Source organism: Nelusetta ayraudi, unplaced genomic scaffold, assembly GCF_046127955.1.
Source record: "Nelusetta ayraudi isolate G7.1 ecotype Tasmania unplaced genomic scaffold, CSIRO-AGI_Nayr_v1 ptg000195l, whole genome shotgun sequence".
NCBI classification, from domain to species: Eukaryota; Metazoa; Chordata; class Actinopteri; order Tetraodontiformes; family Monacanthidae; genus Nelusetta; species Nelusetta ayraudi.
The window spans coordinates 146,320-163,787 of NW_027466244.1; the positions used below are offsets into that span (position 1 = coordinate 146,320).

A 17,468-nucleotide genomic window follows, 5' to 3' on the forward strand; every position below is an offset into this window, starting at 1 on the left:
CCTCTGTTGGGGTTTCAGCAACATCCCTCGGCGGATACATGCAAAAGGTCAACACCTGGAACTACACATGGAGAGTAACGTCGGATATCTGTGCCAGTATTAAAAAAAATAAAATAAAAAAAATACGAAGGTGTAACTCAGCAAACGAGGGCTTTGGGAGTCGGGCAGGGGGAAATAAAGGGCGACTTCCAGCCGAAACGTCCTGGATCTCGCCGTCTCACCGACTCACCAGGTTCTGGTGAAAAGCACAAAAAGAAAATCCTACGCGCCCCCCCCCAACCTCCATCTCCACGCACGTTTCTGCACAACAAAATACTGCACGTCCACGATGCTGTGGGTTTGCGGAAGGTCAGTGTTGTCAGAGGCTAGCTGCCACAGTTCCAGGAATATCGGCTCCGACCAAGTTGATCCCTTTCCGGCCACTCCGCCTTGCTCGCCATCGATCCCGCGAGCCACAGAAAAAGAAAGGGGGGGCGTGGGGGGGCAAGAGGATGATGTTGCTTCTTCTTTTGTCTGTTTGTTTTTCATCTGCTGGCGTCTCCCATCTGTTGAGGTAGATGTGACAGAAAGGTGGCGTCCAGCCGGAGCTGAAGGGTGGTTAAGGCTTCCTGTGGTCTCGGGTTGGAGTTCTGTGGTTCGGACCGGGTCAGCTGGCTGGCTGGCTGGCTGGCTGGGTGGGCGGAGCCAGGGGGACACCTTTCAGGTCTTCTCTGTCCCACTTGTGATTTTTTTTCTTATTTTTTCTTATTGTCCTTCCAGTCTCTTAAAGGGGGTGTGGTCACAACTTTTCTGCTTCTCTTTTCGATGCCATCTGACAGAAAGTGAAAAAGGAAATGGAATTCTCTCCGTTTGGCACCTGGGATGGGTGGAGGAGTGGGGGAGGGGTCAGTGGCAGGAGGACGAGGAGGAGGAGGAGGAAGAAAACAAGAAGGAGACGGTGAAGGGTGCTGAAGGTGGTGGTGGTGGTGGTATTAGAGGTTAGTTGGCCTGGCTGCCACCGTTGCTGTTTGCGGCGGGCGAGTCCGAGGCCGTAGCTGCCTTCACGTCGTCCTTCTTCTCCTCCGACTTGACGCGCTTGGCGTCGGGCTGCTCGCTGCTTAGCTGGTCCCCGTTCTGTCGCTTGGTGGGCAGGGAGGCGGAGGCGGAGGCGTGGGCCGCCAGCAGGTGGAGGGGGCTCGCCACAACAGCAGCTGCAGGAGAGAAGAGAGTGGCTGAATTCAGGGCAGCGGAGGAAGTAGGACAATAACTCTAGGAAACAGATTTCTCCCCCCCCCCGGACTTTTATTGTGAAGATGTGAGAAGAAAAAAAAAAAAAAACGCTGCAAAAGAAATAAATGTGTGAGGTTTTGGCGCTTTTAACATCCTTTTTCCATGATGATGAGCATCTTGGGAGCATCGGAGCCTCCCAGTGGCCAAAGGTGGTAAGACAGCCTTGCACTATTTGCACCTCCAACGTGCTCTGGGCTCTTGTTGTCAAACTAAACAGGGGGTGTGAGTGTCGCTCACCTGCAGCGGTGGCACTGTGGGTGCCGTTCTGCATGATGGCCTTGATTGGCAGCTGGTGCTGACCAACAGGGGCCGCCTGCACGATGGTAACAGTCTGCAGGGGCGCAGCCGACGTGACGCTCTGGATGATGCGACTGGAGCCGCCTATGGAGGTGATGGTGGGGATCGTCTCCACTTTGACTGCGAGGAGGACATGGTCAGCGCCATCGCAGGGGAAACAGGCACTTAAACCAGTTTGCGAGTGCTGACCTTTGATCTCGGAATGCTCCCCGTTCTCCTGCGGCTCGCCGCTCTTGGCGATGATTGTGGCCGGCTGGGCGAGGAGGGCGGAGCTCAGGGCCGCCGCTGGGATCTGCTGCAGGACGTGGACCGTCTGGACGGCGGGCTGAGCGGCGCTGGTGCTCACCGGGGACGCCATGGTGTAGGTCACCGGCTTGATGCTTTGAGGTAAGGAGCGCTGGACTGCTATGAGTACCGGCTGGTTGCCGACAGGCGAGCCTGGAACAGATGGTTACCACGACCAAAATTAAAGGGTCTTGCTCCTAGTTAGCGGCCAAACAAGGCTAACACAGCGAGCTAACACAGCGAGCTTACAGCAGCAAAGCCCAGGTTGTTTTCCGCCTCACCTGATGTGTTGTGTGCAAAGCGTGCTTCCTGGATGACGGCCAGCTTGGGCTGGACCACCGTGGTGGTGTTGGTGGAGGCCGGGGCCGAGGTGGTCTCCAGCTCCAGGGGCACCGGGGAGCCCTCTCGCGATAGGCTGTCGGGGGTCTGGACGCCGCTGGAGTGAGCGGAGAGGACCCCCGAGTGATTGGGGGAGGCTGGGGCGCTCCTGAGGAGGAAGAGGCGGGGCTTAGACAAGCTCGACTTCAACTTCTTGGGGTGCGGCGAGATGTCAAGGCCGCTCACCTGGAGGACAGGGGTCCGTGTGGGGTCCTGAAGCAGGTGACCCCCCGGGGCCGTCGTTTCCTGAAGGCCTGCTCAATGAGCTTGCCCTCCGAGGACGGGTCTATCCTCCAGAAGGAACCTTTGCCGGGCTCCTCCTGCGACCGCGCCACCTTGATGAAGTAGCGGTTCAACGACAGGTTGTGGCGGATCGAGTTCTGCAGAGGAGATGGTTTGGTTTAGCGCCCAGCCAGCTCTAGTGTTGCAGTCCTGGAGCTTGGCCTCGGCCTCCAGACCACTTTTTAAGGGTCTCGGAGGCATTTTTACTGGGTCTGGTCTCGGTCTCGGACTGGACGGACCCTGGATTTTTGATCCAGACCGGCTGAAACTCAGCCAACACTGTAATGACACGATAATAACGGAGCGGAGCCGTACCTGCCAGCCCTTGTCTGCTGTGCGGTAGTACGGGTAGTTCTTTGTGATGTGATTGTAGATTCCGTTGAGTGTGAGCTGCTTGTCCGTCGCCATCGTGATGGCCTGGACGATCAGCTGTGCATAGGAGTAGGGAGGCTTGGAGTCGTCCTGGGGAGCCGAGCAAGGACGAAAAGTCAGTCAGGAGCCTCCAGCCAACAGCAACGCGCGCCACCGTCAGAGCCGACAGATGGGGCGACGGACGGACGGACTCACCTTGGGACTGTCGCCCCCCGAGGCGTCTTTCTCGTTTTCCGGCTGCGAGTTGTCGTTGATCAGCTGCAGCTCGGCCGAGCTGACCATGCGGCCGCCCATCCGGTAGCCCGACGAGCCTGCGCCGCGCGGGCTGGAGGGACACGAGTTTGCAGCGCTGCAGTAAAGACAGACAGACAAGAGTTACTGGATCACATGGTCCCATCACTGGCGAGTAAGACACTGAACCCTAAACTGCTCCCAATGGGGCTGGCAGCGCTTTGCCTGGCAGCAGCCACCCATCAGTGTTTGAGTGTGTGAGTGAACGAGAGGCCATTGTTAAGAGCAGCTATTATAAAGGCCTTATAACACGGCTATAGTTCTTATCTTACATCCATGTGTAGAAGTGAGAGACTTCGCAGTGACCAATCAAATGAGTTTGGGGCGTGGTCATCCCAAAGAAATCTCGCGCCCTGGCGACCCAGACTTGGTTCTGGTGCGACTCGCCGACATCACGGCCGCGTGCTGGACCCCCCCTGAACCCTCCGGGCCGACAGAGGAAACCCCCTCTGGCTTCACTCCAGAGAGCTGGAGCGGCAGGTTTAGATCAACTAAGCCCTGAGCTGATCCCTGCTGGAAGAGGGAGGGGCGTAGGGGGGGGGGTCGCCGCAGTGTCAGCTGACACTTCAAGGTCAAGCAGGCCGCGGCGTGAGGCTGGGACTTACTGCGGGGGTTTTACCAGGCTAAAGCTCATTTGTCCTTCTGTGTAGAAAATCGGCGGCGCCAACGTGGGTACGCCGGGCACCGAAGTTCCCTAACGGGTCAGCAGATGGCGCCGGCGGTGCCGCCTACCTGATGGTGCCGGTGGGCGACGGCAGGGGGCTCATGGCGTGAGCCATGTTGTCTGGAATGTTGATGGTCAGTGGGGCGATCTGGGGCTGCACCGGCTTCACCGGGGACTCCGGGGCTTCGCGCTTGGCTTTCTTCCCGCTGGACAGCGCCGTAAACGTGATCTTGATGTTGGTGCTGGGGAAGCGGAAGGTGCACCTGCAGCGGCAGAGAGGAGGAGAACTTTCACCCTTCTGTGATGCAACAAAGGGTGAGCCCAACCCCGCCCGGGCCAGGCGTTGGCTCAGACTCCCGCAGGCTGCTTTGTTCGGTCCACTTTGAAACGTGAGGGAGATCAAGTACGACCATAAAACCAACATACCAGAAGGAAGCAGCAAACACAGGGCTAAAGAGTTTAGAGTTTAGTTCAATTTTGCGGGAAGTAAAATTCAGATCTGATCATTAAAGTTCTTTGCTGTCATTGTTCACTCATCAGTTGGACATTAAGTTAAGCAACAAATAGGAGATCAGCGGTGCTCTATTGAAAATTCTGAAACGTGTCCAACTCGCATCGCAGCAAGCAGATGATAAATTCTTGAACAATGGCAACATTTAAACTTCAGCTTACGAGACCGGAACACTTCCCGGAGCCGACGACCAGGAAGCCGGCGGCTCCCGGCTTCTGATTAATGCCGCGGAAGGTCTTTAAATAACATCAGAGTTGTTCTGGAAAACAGGCGGCTGAGTGTAAGAGACAGAGTGGGGACACGCATTTCTAAAAATATCCACAAATGCTTAAAAAAAAGGAGACAATCTCTGACATCAATCTCAGGAGCTCAGATCACCGTGTGGCGCTAACGAGATGCAAACGGAAAACGCAAAAAAACGAAAAAGAAGGCAATCGCATGGATTTCTTTTTTGTCACTGCCCAAAAATATAAAAACTCACTTTAATTGTTACGCACTGGGCCTTGAAGTTGCTCACGCATTTCAACTATAGCTGCGTTTCCATTGCATAAAACACTGGTGATGGAAAGATCAATTCCACCTGTTTTAACATGTTTTTAACTTGTACAAACGGTAATATCCATCGATCTATCTATCCATCCATCTATCTACCTAAACTTGGAAAAACCTCGCAAATATGGCTACAAGGTTTTGTTGCTCTCATGAGGTGGTTTTTCCACACGTATCCATATGGAGCTATATCGCAAAAGTGTCCTGGAAACACTCTTTTCACATTTACACGTCAGCTGACATGACGTACGGGGTCACGTGACCAGATCACTTTTTTTTTCTCACAAGTAATCAAAGAGAAAAATATAACAACCATTCTTGATAGTCAACAAACAAAAACCAACAAACGCAAACATGATTGTCGTAAATCTCGTCCCGCGAGATTTACGAGAATCGAATCTATTCGATGGAAATGCCTGAAAATCGCATATGTACTTTGTCTAAATTTTAGAAATATCGCTGTTATTTTGCAAAAAAGCTGTAGCGGGGATGCAGCTACTGATAGAGTGGCAACAAACAACTGTTTTTGCAACAACAACAAAAAAAAAATCCACCTCCCCCGACGCTCTACCAGGCCAAAACAGAAAACAGTCGCTGCACTACTGCTGCTAAGTTGTGAGAACGGCAACAAATAGGACACTTTCATCCCCCCTCAGCCCAGCCTGTCAACAACACACACACACACACACATATACACACACACTGTAAACAAAAGAGAGACGGCAGGAGAAGAAGAGAATTTGCGGGTGCGGGAGAGGACAGGGAGGTGGTGGGAGAGGGCCAGGGGAGACTGTTTACATCAGCCCAGAGGAATCCTCTCTTACACTGCCAACACCCCTCCACCTCCCCCTCGACCCACCCAGGGTGAGGAGGGCAAGGGGTCGTTGAAACACCCTCTGCAGCTCCAGGATAACGGTCAAGGACGACGCGGAGACCCATTAGAAGCTCTTCTGTGGGTCGATCGACACTAAACCGCCGCGGCTTTTTCCTAATTTCTTACCAAAGCGTTATTTAAATGAGGTGTGTCCGTGTGCGTGTGCGTGTCCGTGTGTGGTGTTGGAACCAAAAGTGCTTCAACAATCAGCTGCTGGACAAATGTGAGCACGCAGAGAGGAGGGAGGGGGAAAATAAAGGTTTTGTGATGCAGCATTTACATAAAGTCAAAACAAGCTTTTTCTTTGTTTGTTGTGCGCACACACTCAAACACACACACAGAGTGGTTTGACACTGACTGATAGCACAATAGCACGGCGCAGTGTGGGAAATGGTGCCCTCATTGGGAGCCACCTTTGTGAGAAATAAAACCGAAGCCACTTGTTGACACCCAAATCTGTTGACTCAGTGTCAACAAGCATCCTGTATCCGTCAGCTGGTCCTATGATCTACTTTCAGAAACACGTTGCAAAATAGCTGCTTATAGACAAAGAACACATATAAGAAAGTAATATTACACATAATACACACAAAAAAAGGATGTTATTATACCGTCCCAGTGACTTATTTCATTTCATCTGCCACCATCCCGCATTTAAATAAATCCTAACAGTAAGAGAGACGCGCACCCATTCCTGTTCATCATAATATGATCGTATAGATAGATTTAAAAAGAAAACTCCCCGAGGGAGTTCCCTCAGGGGGATTAATATGTCATCTTCCATCAGAATCAAATGTGTTGCCAAGTGTGTTCTCACATAGAAGGAATTTGTCTCGATGTTTGAGGGCATAACGGTTCAATTTGACAGAAGTTCACAACTTTTTGTTGACTGAATGAATGAATAACGCACTACTGCTGTAACAATTCAATTTCCTGTGAACAATTAATACAGTATCTGACCAACTCATTTATTTTACAGTGTAGCTCATCACCAGTAATGCACATGGTCCTTTTGAGTTTGTGACTGTGCTCTCCTAACAGCTTCCTGGTTCTCACTCAATGTTTTAAACTTGTTATTCCTAATTGTTTCTATTCATAATCTTATTACTTACTTTTCTGACTTTTTTAAATTGCACTTTGGGGAGAAAGCCCAACCAATTTCGTTGTAGCTACCTGTTGCGATGACAATAAATGAAATTTGATTTGATTTAAATGAGAAAAATAGAAAATTGACTGTTTGCATTCTCCTACATGTTGAAACTGTTAATGTCCTCAGTTGATTTAGGCGTTTTTTCTTCTTCTTCTTCTTCTTCTTCTTCCCAGGCGGGAAGCTGCAGGCTGCGACCTGCACAACATGGCTGAACTGGCGTCTGGGACCCAAAACACGCGTTCATTTGGAGTTACCCGACTACCAGCGAACGGCTCTTCCTATCCTTGTTTGTAATGACTAATGCGGATAAGTGGATTTTTCATATAACGGCAGCCGTAGGCGGTTTTGTGAGAAGGAGGCCAAAGGTTGGTGCGCTGCCGCGCTGCTGTGACTGGAAGCCCGGCAGGGCAGGGCGGGGACCCGCTGGTTTGTTTACGTTTCAGGGTCGAGCGGAGCGGAGCTTCCATTCACTAGCAGGGCGAAGCTGCCTGCTCGCTGGCATGTTTGCTTGACAACGAGGCTGGGGGGCGAGGGGGGCACATTGTTTACAGTCTCACACGATAAACGTTCTACAAAAGCATTCCAATAACAACAAAACGATAAACCCGAGCCCATAATAACAATGGTCTTCATACGGCGGGGCTAATATCGTGAGCTAACTAGCAATCTTTGACACAGACGTGGAGGTCTTGTGGGCTGGTTAGAACCTTCCAGAGGGTTCTGGGGTTCGGTGGGGTGACTAATAAACCTAACAACCGATTAAAAATGTCTCCAGAGTGAGCAGCTCGGGCGGCAGGGTGTTGGTTTGTTGCTAACATGCTAAACACGTGGTCCGTGCTGGCCGAGCTCAGCCCAATGTTGTTATCCACTTAGCATTAGCAGCATTAGCACAGACGACGAGCATCCACATGTTCCATTGACTGACGGTGCTGCAAAGAGAAGAGGAGGCAAAACTTACATCCGCGGGAGCTGCAGCGGAGGGGCGCCCCGTCTCAGGAACACTCCGTCCACAAACACCCCGTTTTTGCCGAGGCACCTCAGGTAGAAGTCCCCGCTGCCGGTGCCGTCGTCGCCGGCGGTGAATATCTCCAGGTGCCGCCGGGAGATGAAGCTCGAGTGGCCCATGCTCACGTCCACGGAGCCCTGAGACGAGTTCCGGCCGATGGTTACCGAGCGCTTTTTCATCATGTATTCGAATTCACGGCCCTCCAGCCGGGCAATTGGCCCGGACGATCCGCTCACCACGGCCATGTTTCAAGTCTCCACACGTCAAAATATTGGGCCCGAGCACCGAAACACACACACACAAACACGAGCACCCACACAGCAGGTGCACACACGCCGAACTGCGGCGTTTTTAGAGGTTGGAGCGAGTTGATGAGAGGGGCATCGAATCTAAAGCTGGATAATTTTTTATAAGAGGGGGAACATGCGAGGCCAGGGGACAGCGGCTCCGACCCACCGCCGAGAGAAAGGGTAGCGGGGAGAGATCCAACCAAACAGGCAGAACGCGGATGTAACGTGACGGGCAGCTCCTTCCACCAATAAGAGCTCAGGACACCGATGCGGCCACGGCGCATAGACCAATCAGATGCCTTCCTGAATCCGAGGACATGTTCAAGGTCGGTTGCTGCGTAGCGGTGCGCCCATATGCTGCTGGGTGAAAAGGACGAGGCGGGAAGTGGGAAAGGACGCGGAGGAAGTGATCACGGATGTAAAATACCGGAGACGTCGAGTAGACATCACAGAGTGAATCTGCTTCAAAAACCGACATTTAACCTGCCGGTTTGGGACCATTTGGAAGGACTGTGACACAGTGGTGAAGACGCTCAGATCTTCCGGATCCACTACAGAATCCATCCCGGGCTTTACTGATGCTGCTGCTGCAGCAGCATCCTCCCGGCGACGGTCTTTCATGTGATATTCAGTGACCGTGGTGAAAGTGTGTCAGCGAGGCGCACACAGCAGCCGTGGCCCCGGCCGTCACACGAGCAGCCGGCCTGTCAGCTCATCCTGCCGGCTGCTGGGGCTGCAGGTGCGTGACAGGTGGCACGGCCTCCGTCCGTCAGGCTGTCTGTCTGTCTGTCTGCGGGGCGGCAGGCAAGATGATGACCCTGTCACCTGACGCTGCGGGACACTTGTTTGTAAACACAGTCCGAGCGGAAGTGGCCCCTGCACTGTTTGCAGTCACCAGCAGTGAGCAAAGAAATTCATCAACAACAACAACAACAACAACAATAATAATAATAATAATAATAATAATAATAATAATAATAATAATAATAATAATAACAATGATGATGATGATGATGATGATGATGATGATGATGATGATAATAATAATAATAATAATAATAATAATAATAATAATAAGCACATTGACAGATTGAGTTGTTTAAATCAAAATACCTTACGATTTACTAACTGTCAAAATAAATTCTGGGATAATTTTTATAACATTAAAAATCTCCAAAGGATTTTTCTTGTATTCCTTCAAAGGGTTGTAATTGTTTCATTCAGTCATGTGTTCATGTACGAGTTGACACGATTTTGATTTAACGTCAATATTTACAGCAACAAAATCAACAACAATAATAGTAACAACAACAATAACAGATTATATCATAATATCTGGGCCCCATTGCCAGGAGGATTGCCACCCTTACACACCACCGGAGGGAGCCATGCTCCGCTCGGGCCCTGCTGCACCAATGACATCATGATCCCACCAGCCATTTTAAGCTCCTCAGGGCTGCTCCCTCAGAGAGCATCATCGCTCCTCCATCACCAGCCAGAAGACGAGCTGGGGCCGGCTGAGAGCAGCAGCAGCCCGGCATTAAGTAACATCCATATAGGTGCCTGCCTCTTTTGTTTAAGCGGCCAATTTGTTTGTGCTCTTAATATCACAGGTAGCGATGATTGATGAGGCCATCCGGGGATCAGCAGCTGAAATATTTATACTATTAATAATAGTTGTGGTTCTCCAGGCTACGATCTCCTGCCGTCTCTGGGGTGTAGAGCTTCAGGTGGCCGGGTCATCACCTTTCTGTCCCCGAAGACAAGACACAAATCAAGTCCGGCGACTGGGAGTAAAGGAACAGATTTGGAGAGCTAAATGATTAATTTGCTCAACATAGATTATTTATTTTTATAAATTATTTGTAGTGTTACATAAACCAAGGCTCATTAGGTCAGTCTGACATGGTTTTTTCCCTACCCATCAACTTCCTGCTGTCTCCTCCTCTTCCCCGCTATCATGTAAACAACAATCTCACACATTCAGTGAAAACTTGCGCTGATGGATAAAAGTCAACTGCGTCATTTGAGCTCATTCAGCCTGCTTCTTCAGTGCAAAACCACTTCCTGTCCTGACAGGATAGCACGCCATGTGCAAACCAGCCACATTTCAAAAAGCAAACATCAGATCACCAAATTGTGTACCCTCACTCGGCTCCGCTATATGCTCCCGTTACTTTGTTTGTTTTTCAAATTGCATAGGAGTGAAATATCACCAACGTCTGACCTGCTAACCTGTGACTCTCGGGTGGAAAACGCTGCTGGTGGTGGTGATGATGATTAGGGTTATAATGACCGTCAAGGCAACTCGGGGATTTGAACGCTACAGTGAAGGCGGTGGCGGCGTCCTGAGTGGCGAGCAGCAGGGTTTCCATCTCTTTGTTCAGGCAGAGCCATTACGCCTCTCCTCCATTTCCTCTCTCAGGGGCAGCAACCAAATGGACGCATTAATAACACTCTGCAGGTTCTGAGGGAGCTAATGGGGCCTTGAGTGCTGATTAGGGCCAAGGGGGGGAAAAATTGGGGGTATTGGTTTCATCGTCTCTGCTGGCCGCTACAGTCAAAAAAAAAAAAGGAAAGGAAAACGACCGAACTTGCACGAGGCAGAGTTTGGTCTTCCCTTCTTCTTTTTTCTGCATTTAAAACAGGACAAGGACATTTGTTTCTTATTTCTGCCTCCACAGTGGAACTTTATTGTTCCCATTATAGTTGGGTATGTTTTTAGTCTGTCACTGGTCTTTGATGAGCTGGATAAAAGAAAAACAAAAGCCTAGAGCTGAAACCCACGGCGCCTGTTTGTCAGGTTCACACACAGGTGCAGCCTCACAAAAGGAAACCACAATGGCAGCTCATTCTAAAAGGTTGACAGGCTTCTGAAGTGCAAGTGACAGTGCAACATAAATGTCAAGTCATGGTACACAGCGGCATGAATACGGCATCTTGGTGCAGTGCAGCGTTCAGAGGTCCATCCTGGGTAAAGGGCTGAAGACACCACTTCTCCATCATCTCCAAAAGAAAAAAAGTTGTTTTGTTTTTTTAAATCCTTAAGAGTCAAAGGGTGAAACTGAGTTTTTGGAGTTCTGGGTGATCCTGGTCCTGCTGTGGAAAGGATTTACTTCCACATTCGTGTTAGTCAACCCACCACCTCCTCTTGACAGGATCGCCAGCTCCCGGTGGACAGTGGAGGCAGAGGTCACAGGATGTCCAGCTTGGTCAGGTTCAGCTCCTCCTCGGACACAGTCAGGTTCGACATGTACCAGAAGATCCAGGGGAATAGGCTGAAGAAGATGAGCAGGGAGCCGCTGAAGATGAAGAAGTCCCAGAAGGTCAACGGGGCAAAGATCCCCACCAGGAAGATAATTAGTCCGGCCACGTCCAGGATCAAAGCCAGCGACGCGAAGAGGACGGTGTATTTGTTCAGCTTCATGTTGGCTGGACTGAGAGCGAAGGTTCCCAGGCAGTTCTGTGAGTGCGACTGGCAACCAGATGACTGGGAAGCCGTCGACTGGTCTTTTGACTGGAAGCAACGCCTCGCATTTCATTCATAGTCGCATAGAACCCCAGCCAGGCAACCGAGCTTGTCCTCATTCCTTCTCCAGGACTGACTCGTTTGACTCCTTTCATGACACGTCAGCTGCCAAGATTCCTCATCCTTTGTCCTTTGTGTCAAACATCAGCTGCTGCCACCGACGCCAATGGATGCCAAATTTAGATCGTTTACTTTCCTGGAAGTATATGAGTGGGGATATGGGAGTATATTGACCTTTAACCTAGGCAGCAGCTCTGCGGGGTAGCGCTGCTCGCCCTTTTCCCAAATATTGAACCAACGATTCACAGTGTGTGCGAAGGCCACAACGGCGCCGCTGCTGCTGCTGCTGCTGAGGCTGTTTCTCACAAAGGGGAACTGGGCGTCATGGAAACTTCCTCCTGCGTCGCCCTGTTTGACCAGTCAAGCTGCCGTCGGTCAACTGTCTCCACTTGACTGCGGCTTCAGATTAACGTACTGCGCTGCCCTGTGTGTGTGTGTGTGTGTGTGTGTGTTTTTGGATTAGCTGCGTCCACCCACCGGTCACGCTAGCTGCGTATTTTACACAGAACAGAAGCAGCCAAAAACAAACAAAAAAAGGCTCTGATGAGCGCTGAGCTAAAGTGGTCAATTAAAGATCGAGCAAAAGGCTTTTCATGGCTGATTGTTCCCGTAATGGGGGCGGCAGCAGGGGCTGCAGGCGGTGCGTGGAGTCACCCATGATCCTCTGCTGCTCGGGTTTGTTTAACCAACAGTGCGCCGCTGAGGCAAACCAGTCCGACCAGTGTTTGTGTTGGCAAATCAAGGAGCAAACAGGACTCGGCTCCACTTGAGGAGGAGCACCGCAGCGTTTAAAGTGAGATGAATGTGGCCGACAGCATTTAGGAAAAAAACTTTCTAAGCAAAGCTAGAATTGTTATGCAGAGCAACTGCAACTCCGGTTTGGGGCTGCGGGAGAGGTGTTAAACTAGACCAATGGGGGGGGAGGGGGGAAATAAAACATGCAATAAATGCCTCAGTGTCCCCGCAGTAAACACTTTTTAGCTGAATAAAAATCAAGAGCTCTGGGATCTTGAAACGGTCGCTCAAAATAAAGAAGTTTATTTGACTTTATACAACACATGGTAACAGTCTGGATTCTTCCAGCTACAAAATATACTTACAAAATATACATATAAAAATCCATATAAGTAAACTTTTCAAGCCCTTTACTCTACCTACAACAGGTGATAATAGAAAAAAAATCTATTCAAGCTGAATTGTGCAGGACAAACGCGAGCCTAAAAACTTCAGCGATCTGCTAAGATGAAGGCATCAAACTCTCCGGTCAGAAAAAAGCTTTTCTTTCCACTGACAGGAAACTCACATTCATTTTGTAAGTGGTTTTCCATCTGCAGAGTCATTTTCACAATCTAGTCGTCGGTAAATCAACAGTGTTAATATTGCGATTTCTCTGTGGCTAATTTTTAGGCAAAACTGCTGACTCACTGAGTTTTTTATTTACCCTGAGAAAACAACCACGCCATCGCCTTCAAACGTCTTCATGCTCAACTCGGCTGTTTTGAGAGAAACCAATAGTGCAAATACGTTGTTCCCCCCACCCCCCAAACCCTCCCTCACATCATTGTGTTGGCTCTCTGCACATTGTGTTAATAGATTCACAATTTTACATGTGCAGAATCTGAAATGATTCGACGTGGGAAATTAAATGAAAACAAGTTCAGAGACGCAACAACCAAAATATGGACACACTATTAAAAGTATTTTCCAACAAGGGGACAATGTTGAGGAGCACTTAGCGCCCTGTGTCGGCCTAATCCCAGCTACGTCCCAGATGTGCCACATCATGTCTTCACATAGTCCTTCATAAAACAATATATACCCTTCTCAGGTAATTTCACATTAGAAGCTGAAATTGTGGACCTGCTGAAACAACTGAGAACTATACTTTTCAAAATGTAGCAACCTTAATATTATTATTATTATTGTTATTATATTTGAGCTTATCATGAGAAGATTGAAGGTCCGGGAGGGTCTTGGACCCCCCCCCAGAATCAGTCGAAGCCACTTTGGTCAGCCCCTAGTGAGGCTCTGCTGTGGAACACAGTTGGAACGTCCAGTCTACTGGCCTCCTGAGATGACCGAGCCGTTCTCCTGCTTCTCCTGCGACCCCGGGTCCAGACTGTCGTCGTAGCCCTGGTTGTGGTAGGCCGTGGCCCTGCCCCACGTCACCCTGCCGGCCTTGCGGGGCGGGGTCGGACCTTCCGCCGGCTCGTCCGCCACCTCGCCCCAGTCCGTGGGGCGCGTCCGCGGCTCGACCCGCCGCTTGGTGCTCAGCCGCTCGGACAGCTTCCTGGCGAGGCGCGCGATGGTGCCGCTGCCGTCGTCGTGCCGCTTGGCGTCGTAGTCGTCGCCGGTGCCGGCTGGCACGTTGCCTGCGTACCACAGCACCCAGAGGAAGAGGCTGACGAACACGAGCAGCGCGCCCGTGTAGATCAAGAAGTCGCCGTAGAAGCGTCCGTCGAGGCGCACGTTGGCGAAGACGCCGACCAGGAGCACCACGAGGCCGACCACGTCCAGCACCACGGCCAGCAGGAAGAGCGGCAAGCAGCCGCCGACGTACCTGTGCAGCCGCTCCATGGTGGCGGAGGATGCTGCTCACCGACTCAGGTGTCGCCCGGAGACACCTGTGCGGCACTGGAGGGGAGGCCCCGCCCCTTACTGCGGAGGACAAACAGTCAGCGTGGCTTCCTCTGAGTAGACTGACTCGCTGAGCACACACACACACACACACACACACACACACACACACACACACACACACACACACACACACACACACACTGTCACGCATGTAAGACAGCTGCCTGGCATTCACGCGTCCAGCTGGGATCCAGAGGCGGATGTCTCGATGCAAATGGCAGCAGGGCAGCAGGAAGTTTAAATATCTGATTTGACATTCAAATTAGAATTTAAAAGACAACACTTTCCAAGGGCCTTCAAATCTCTCAGTGTTCACTGAAACCTCCCTTGAAACTTCCTGTGTTTACCCCGCACACCCCGTCTGTGTATATAAGTTGAACCAGCTCAATATTTTTTTTTTTATTTTTTTTTTTTACGTAATAACCTTTCACTGAGCACCAACGCTGTTTAATAAGGTCAGAATCATTTGAGATTTATAGAAGTTGTTTGGTGACCTTATTTTTCCTCAACGGTTTCACGTACTTTTAATGACAAATTCAAGAGATTTTGAAATGCAAATTGGTTCCATCAGATGAATTGATGATTATTTGTGCTCGCAAGGAGGTTGAATGTCAACAGCGTGCTGGCTGAGAGAATCAGTCCCTCGCTGTCGTCCCTGAGTCTGCTAACATTGGTGGCACGTAGCCAACATCTGCTTGTGATATTTAGCTGTCATTTGAAACCACAATCATGTCGGTATCATGCTGGCTAGCTAACACTGCCAGTTGTTTAGAGAGGCTTTGCTATGCACAGGTGACTGACACTACGTCCTAGCCTGTGCTCGCTCGTCTTTCCTTTTTCATTTGCCTTGGCCTGCCCGTGTTAGGCATTTGGGATGTCAAACAAAAGCTTTCAATTTAAATCACAGTGAAAATGAAGCGCCGGGTCAAGGTAGTCAAATCGTCACGTCATGCTCTGCGCGGTGAAACTCCAAAAAGTTTCCTCAGGACTTTGGCAAGATGAAGCAAGACCACAAGCTGACAACCAGAAGCTCTCTATGCCTTTAATTATTCATGAATTGCCATGTGCTGCACCACACCGCATTAGGAAGTCCCCTCCGTCCACTCTTCCCCCTCGTAAATATCCATTAAGAACGTTGAGGACCCGTCGTAAAACGTAGCTGACACATAGCATTTCTCAAGAGCAGCAAAGCCGTCCTCCACCTCCTCGTTCGACAAACTGCGGTGACTTTTGCCATGCACATTCCGCAATAAGAGTCAAAAATGTCCCAGATCCTTTTTAAATGGAGAGAATAACTGCCCGGTCCATTTGAGAGACTTTAAAAGTGCCATCACAAGTTGAACACCGGGGGCCTGTAGTAAGTCAGCGGCTTCTTAATGCTGGACCGCCGCATGTTCTCCTTGGTGATGGGGATGAGCACCACACCTATGACCAGAACCATCAGGCCGATGGACACCAGGGCCGGACCCAGGATGGTGGTGACCTTCCTGCTGTGGCCGGCAAAGTAGAAGCCGCTGATGATGAAGCCGCATGCCAGGAAGCTGCCCCCCGTGGACATCAGGTGGATGGGGAACCAGAAGTCCTGGTAATTGCTGCGCGAGGCCTCGGTGGTCCAGACGGACTCGCTGCGGGACAGGCTGAACACGGTGCTCTCCGTCCGGCTCGGGGGTGTCAGCTGGTCCCGGGACTGGGACAGGGTGCACTCCCCCAGCGGGATGTTCTCTGGGTTGCCCGGCATGGCCTCCTGGATGACTCTGTGCATGGTGGAGAGTATCAGAGAGAGACGGCGTTCAGGGAGGCGTGTGGGGAATGAGGGAAACGCAAATAACTGGTTGCAGAAAGTCAAAACATCTCAAAATAAAATCTATTATTTTTTTGTCCTAATGTCTTGTAAAGAAAGTAAAGACCTCCAGAAGCAGCATCTGTACCCAAGCAGCAGGCAAAGCAGAAGTAGACAAACACCTACCTTTGGGTATCTTATTTAGAACAACCGAAAAGATAGCTTCAAGAAAATCCAGAAGTCTTTTGACTTGGAAGCCAACACAGACTTTGCGTCTCGCCTGGTGTGAACCTCGGTCAAAAATGCAGTGTTTCCGACCAAACACACCCTCCCCGGCTTTCTCCACCTCCCCCTCTGAATCCCATGAGCACCATCTCCTCACCGTCAACAACCATCGCTCGGTCCCGCCGCAGCATCCAGGGTGAGGGGTTTGCCGTCAGGTCCCCCTGAGGAAACCCCCTCCCCCTTGCCCCCTCAGGAGCGCCGTGAAGTCATCAGGCCCCGCCTCTGAAGACCCCCGCCGAAAAAACCTCCAAAACTTTGGCCAACAAGTTGTTTGGCTTCAAAGGAGGAAAAAAAAAACTGAGTAAAATGTTTGGGGGTAACGGACAAAGGGAGGAAGAAAAGCTCCTCTGCCTCGATTTTCCACACAAAGCCGAGCAGCAGAGGGCGGCGGCTGCAGAGGAAATGGACTCTGAACTGATACTGGATTGATGCAGCACAGCAATCACCCACCCACACACACACACACACACACACACACACTTTCCAATAGAGCCGGACATGTTGGTGCACTATTGATCCTCAAATAGCCCCGCAGCAAGTCTCCACAACTTGTAGTTTTTGCTCGCTGAACATGCGATCAATGAGAGGCGCGTTGCATAAGCGAAGCCCCTGGAGGAAGTCCTATAGAATCTTTAGCTGGGGTCTTTGGGGGGTATCGCCCTCTGAATTCCTCCCTGGAGGAGGGAGCCGCGGGGGGAATCAAGGAGGGATGTTGCTGCAATATGACACTCTTGCTCCCACTTAACAACCCATCACGTTGTGTTTTTTTGCGAGCGTGTTGCCGTATGGCCATCGATCAGAACATGATCCCCCCCCCTCCTCTGAAACCATTTCTCAGGACAGGGACCTGAGGAAAGTGGCCCTGTGCGTCGCAGACCGACTGCCATTACAACGCCAGAAAAGAAAGGGACGTGACACATGTGTGATGAGAGATTTGGTCCAGCAGAGGGCAGTAC

General features: G+C 50.7%; 3 protein-coding genes across 4 annotated transcripts; all 3 read right to left on the reverse strand.

The window, feature by feature from the left end:
* Positions 1–753: 753 nt before the first annotated feature.
* Positions 754–8,960, reverse strand: foxk2b (forkhead box K2b). 2 transcript variants are annotated; one of them, XM_076015725.1, is made up of 9 exons: positions 7,881–8,940; positions 3,907–4,101; positions 3,079–3,232; positions 2,827–2,973; positions 2,416–2,609; positions 2,133–2,338; positions 1,756–2,004; positions 1,507–1,686; positions 754–1,187 (listed from the first exon to the last, which is right to left on the reverse strand). In XM_076015725.1, the coding sequence occupies exons 1-9, from the start codon at positions 8,171–8,173 to the stop codon at positions 979–981; spliced, it is 1,827 nt and encodes a 608-aa protein (XP_075871840.1). In that variant the 5' UTR covers positions 8,174–8,940; the 3' UTR covers positions 754–978. The 2 variants fall into 2 exon arrangements, with proteins under 2 accessions (XP_075871840.1, XP_075871839.1); XM_076015724.1 differs by having other exon boundaries at positions 754–1,686; positions 7,881–8,960.
* Positions 8,961–12,823: 3,863 nt separating this feature from the next.
* Positions 12,824–14,503, reverse strand: tmem238l (transmembrane protein 238 like). The gene has a single exon (XM_076015779.1). It carries the CDS (start codon positions 14,382–14,384, stop codon positions 13,866–13,868), a length of 519 nt encoding a protein of 172 aa, XP_075871894.1. The 5' UTR covers positions 14,385–14,503; the 3' UTR covers positions 12,824–13,865.
* An 805-nt stretch (positions 14,504–15,308) lies between these two features.
* On the reverse strand, positions 15,309–16,626 carry pirt (phosphoinositide interacting regulator of transient receptor potential channels). The gene is made up of 2 exons (XM_076015780.1): positions 16,414–16,626; positions 15,309–16,201 (listed from the first exon to the last, which is right to left on the reverse strand). Exon 2 carries the CDS (start codon positions 16,183–16,185, stop codon positions 15,778–15,780), a length of 408 nt encoding a protein of 135 aa, XP_075871895.1. The 5' UTR covers positions 16,186–16,201; positions 16,414–16,626; the 3' UTR covers positions 15,309–15,777.
* Between the last annotated feature and the right edge of the window lie 842 nt (positions 16,627–17,468).

Bases quoted from the DNA above. Each gene is read 5' to 3' on its own strand.
- foxk2b (XM_076015724.1), bottom strand. From the start codon at position 8,173: ATGGCCGTGGTGAGCGGATCGTCCGGGCCAATTGCCCGGCTGGAGGGC. The intron at 4,102-7,880 runs GTAAGTTTTGCC...CTGCCGCTGCAG, and splicing joins CCGCTGCAGCTCCCGCGGAT to GTGCACCTTCCGCTTCCCCA. The intron at 2,974-3,078 runs GTGAGTCCGTCC...TCGGCTCCCCAG, and splicing joins CGGGGGGCGACAGTCCCAAG to GACGACTCCAAGCCTCCCTA.
- tmem238l (XM_076015779.1), bottom strand. From the start codon at position 14,384: ATGGAGCGGCTGCACAGGTACGTCGGCGGCTGCTTGCCGCTCTTCCTG.
- pirt (XM_076015780.1), bottom strand. From the start codon at position 16,185: ATGCCGGGCAACCCAGAGAACATCCCGCTGGGGGAGTGCACCCTGTCC.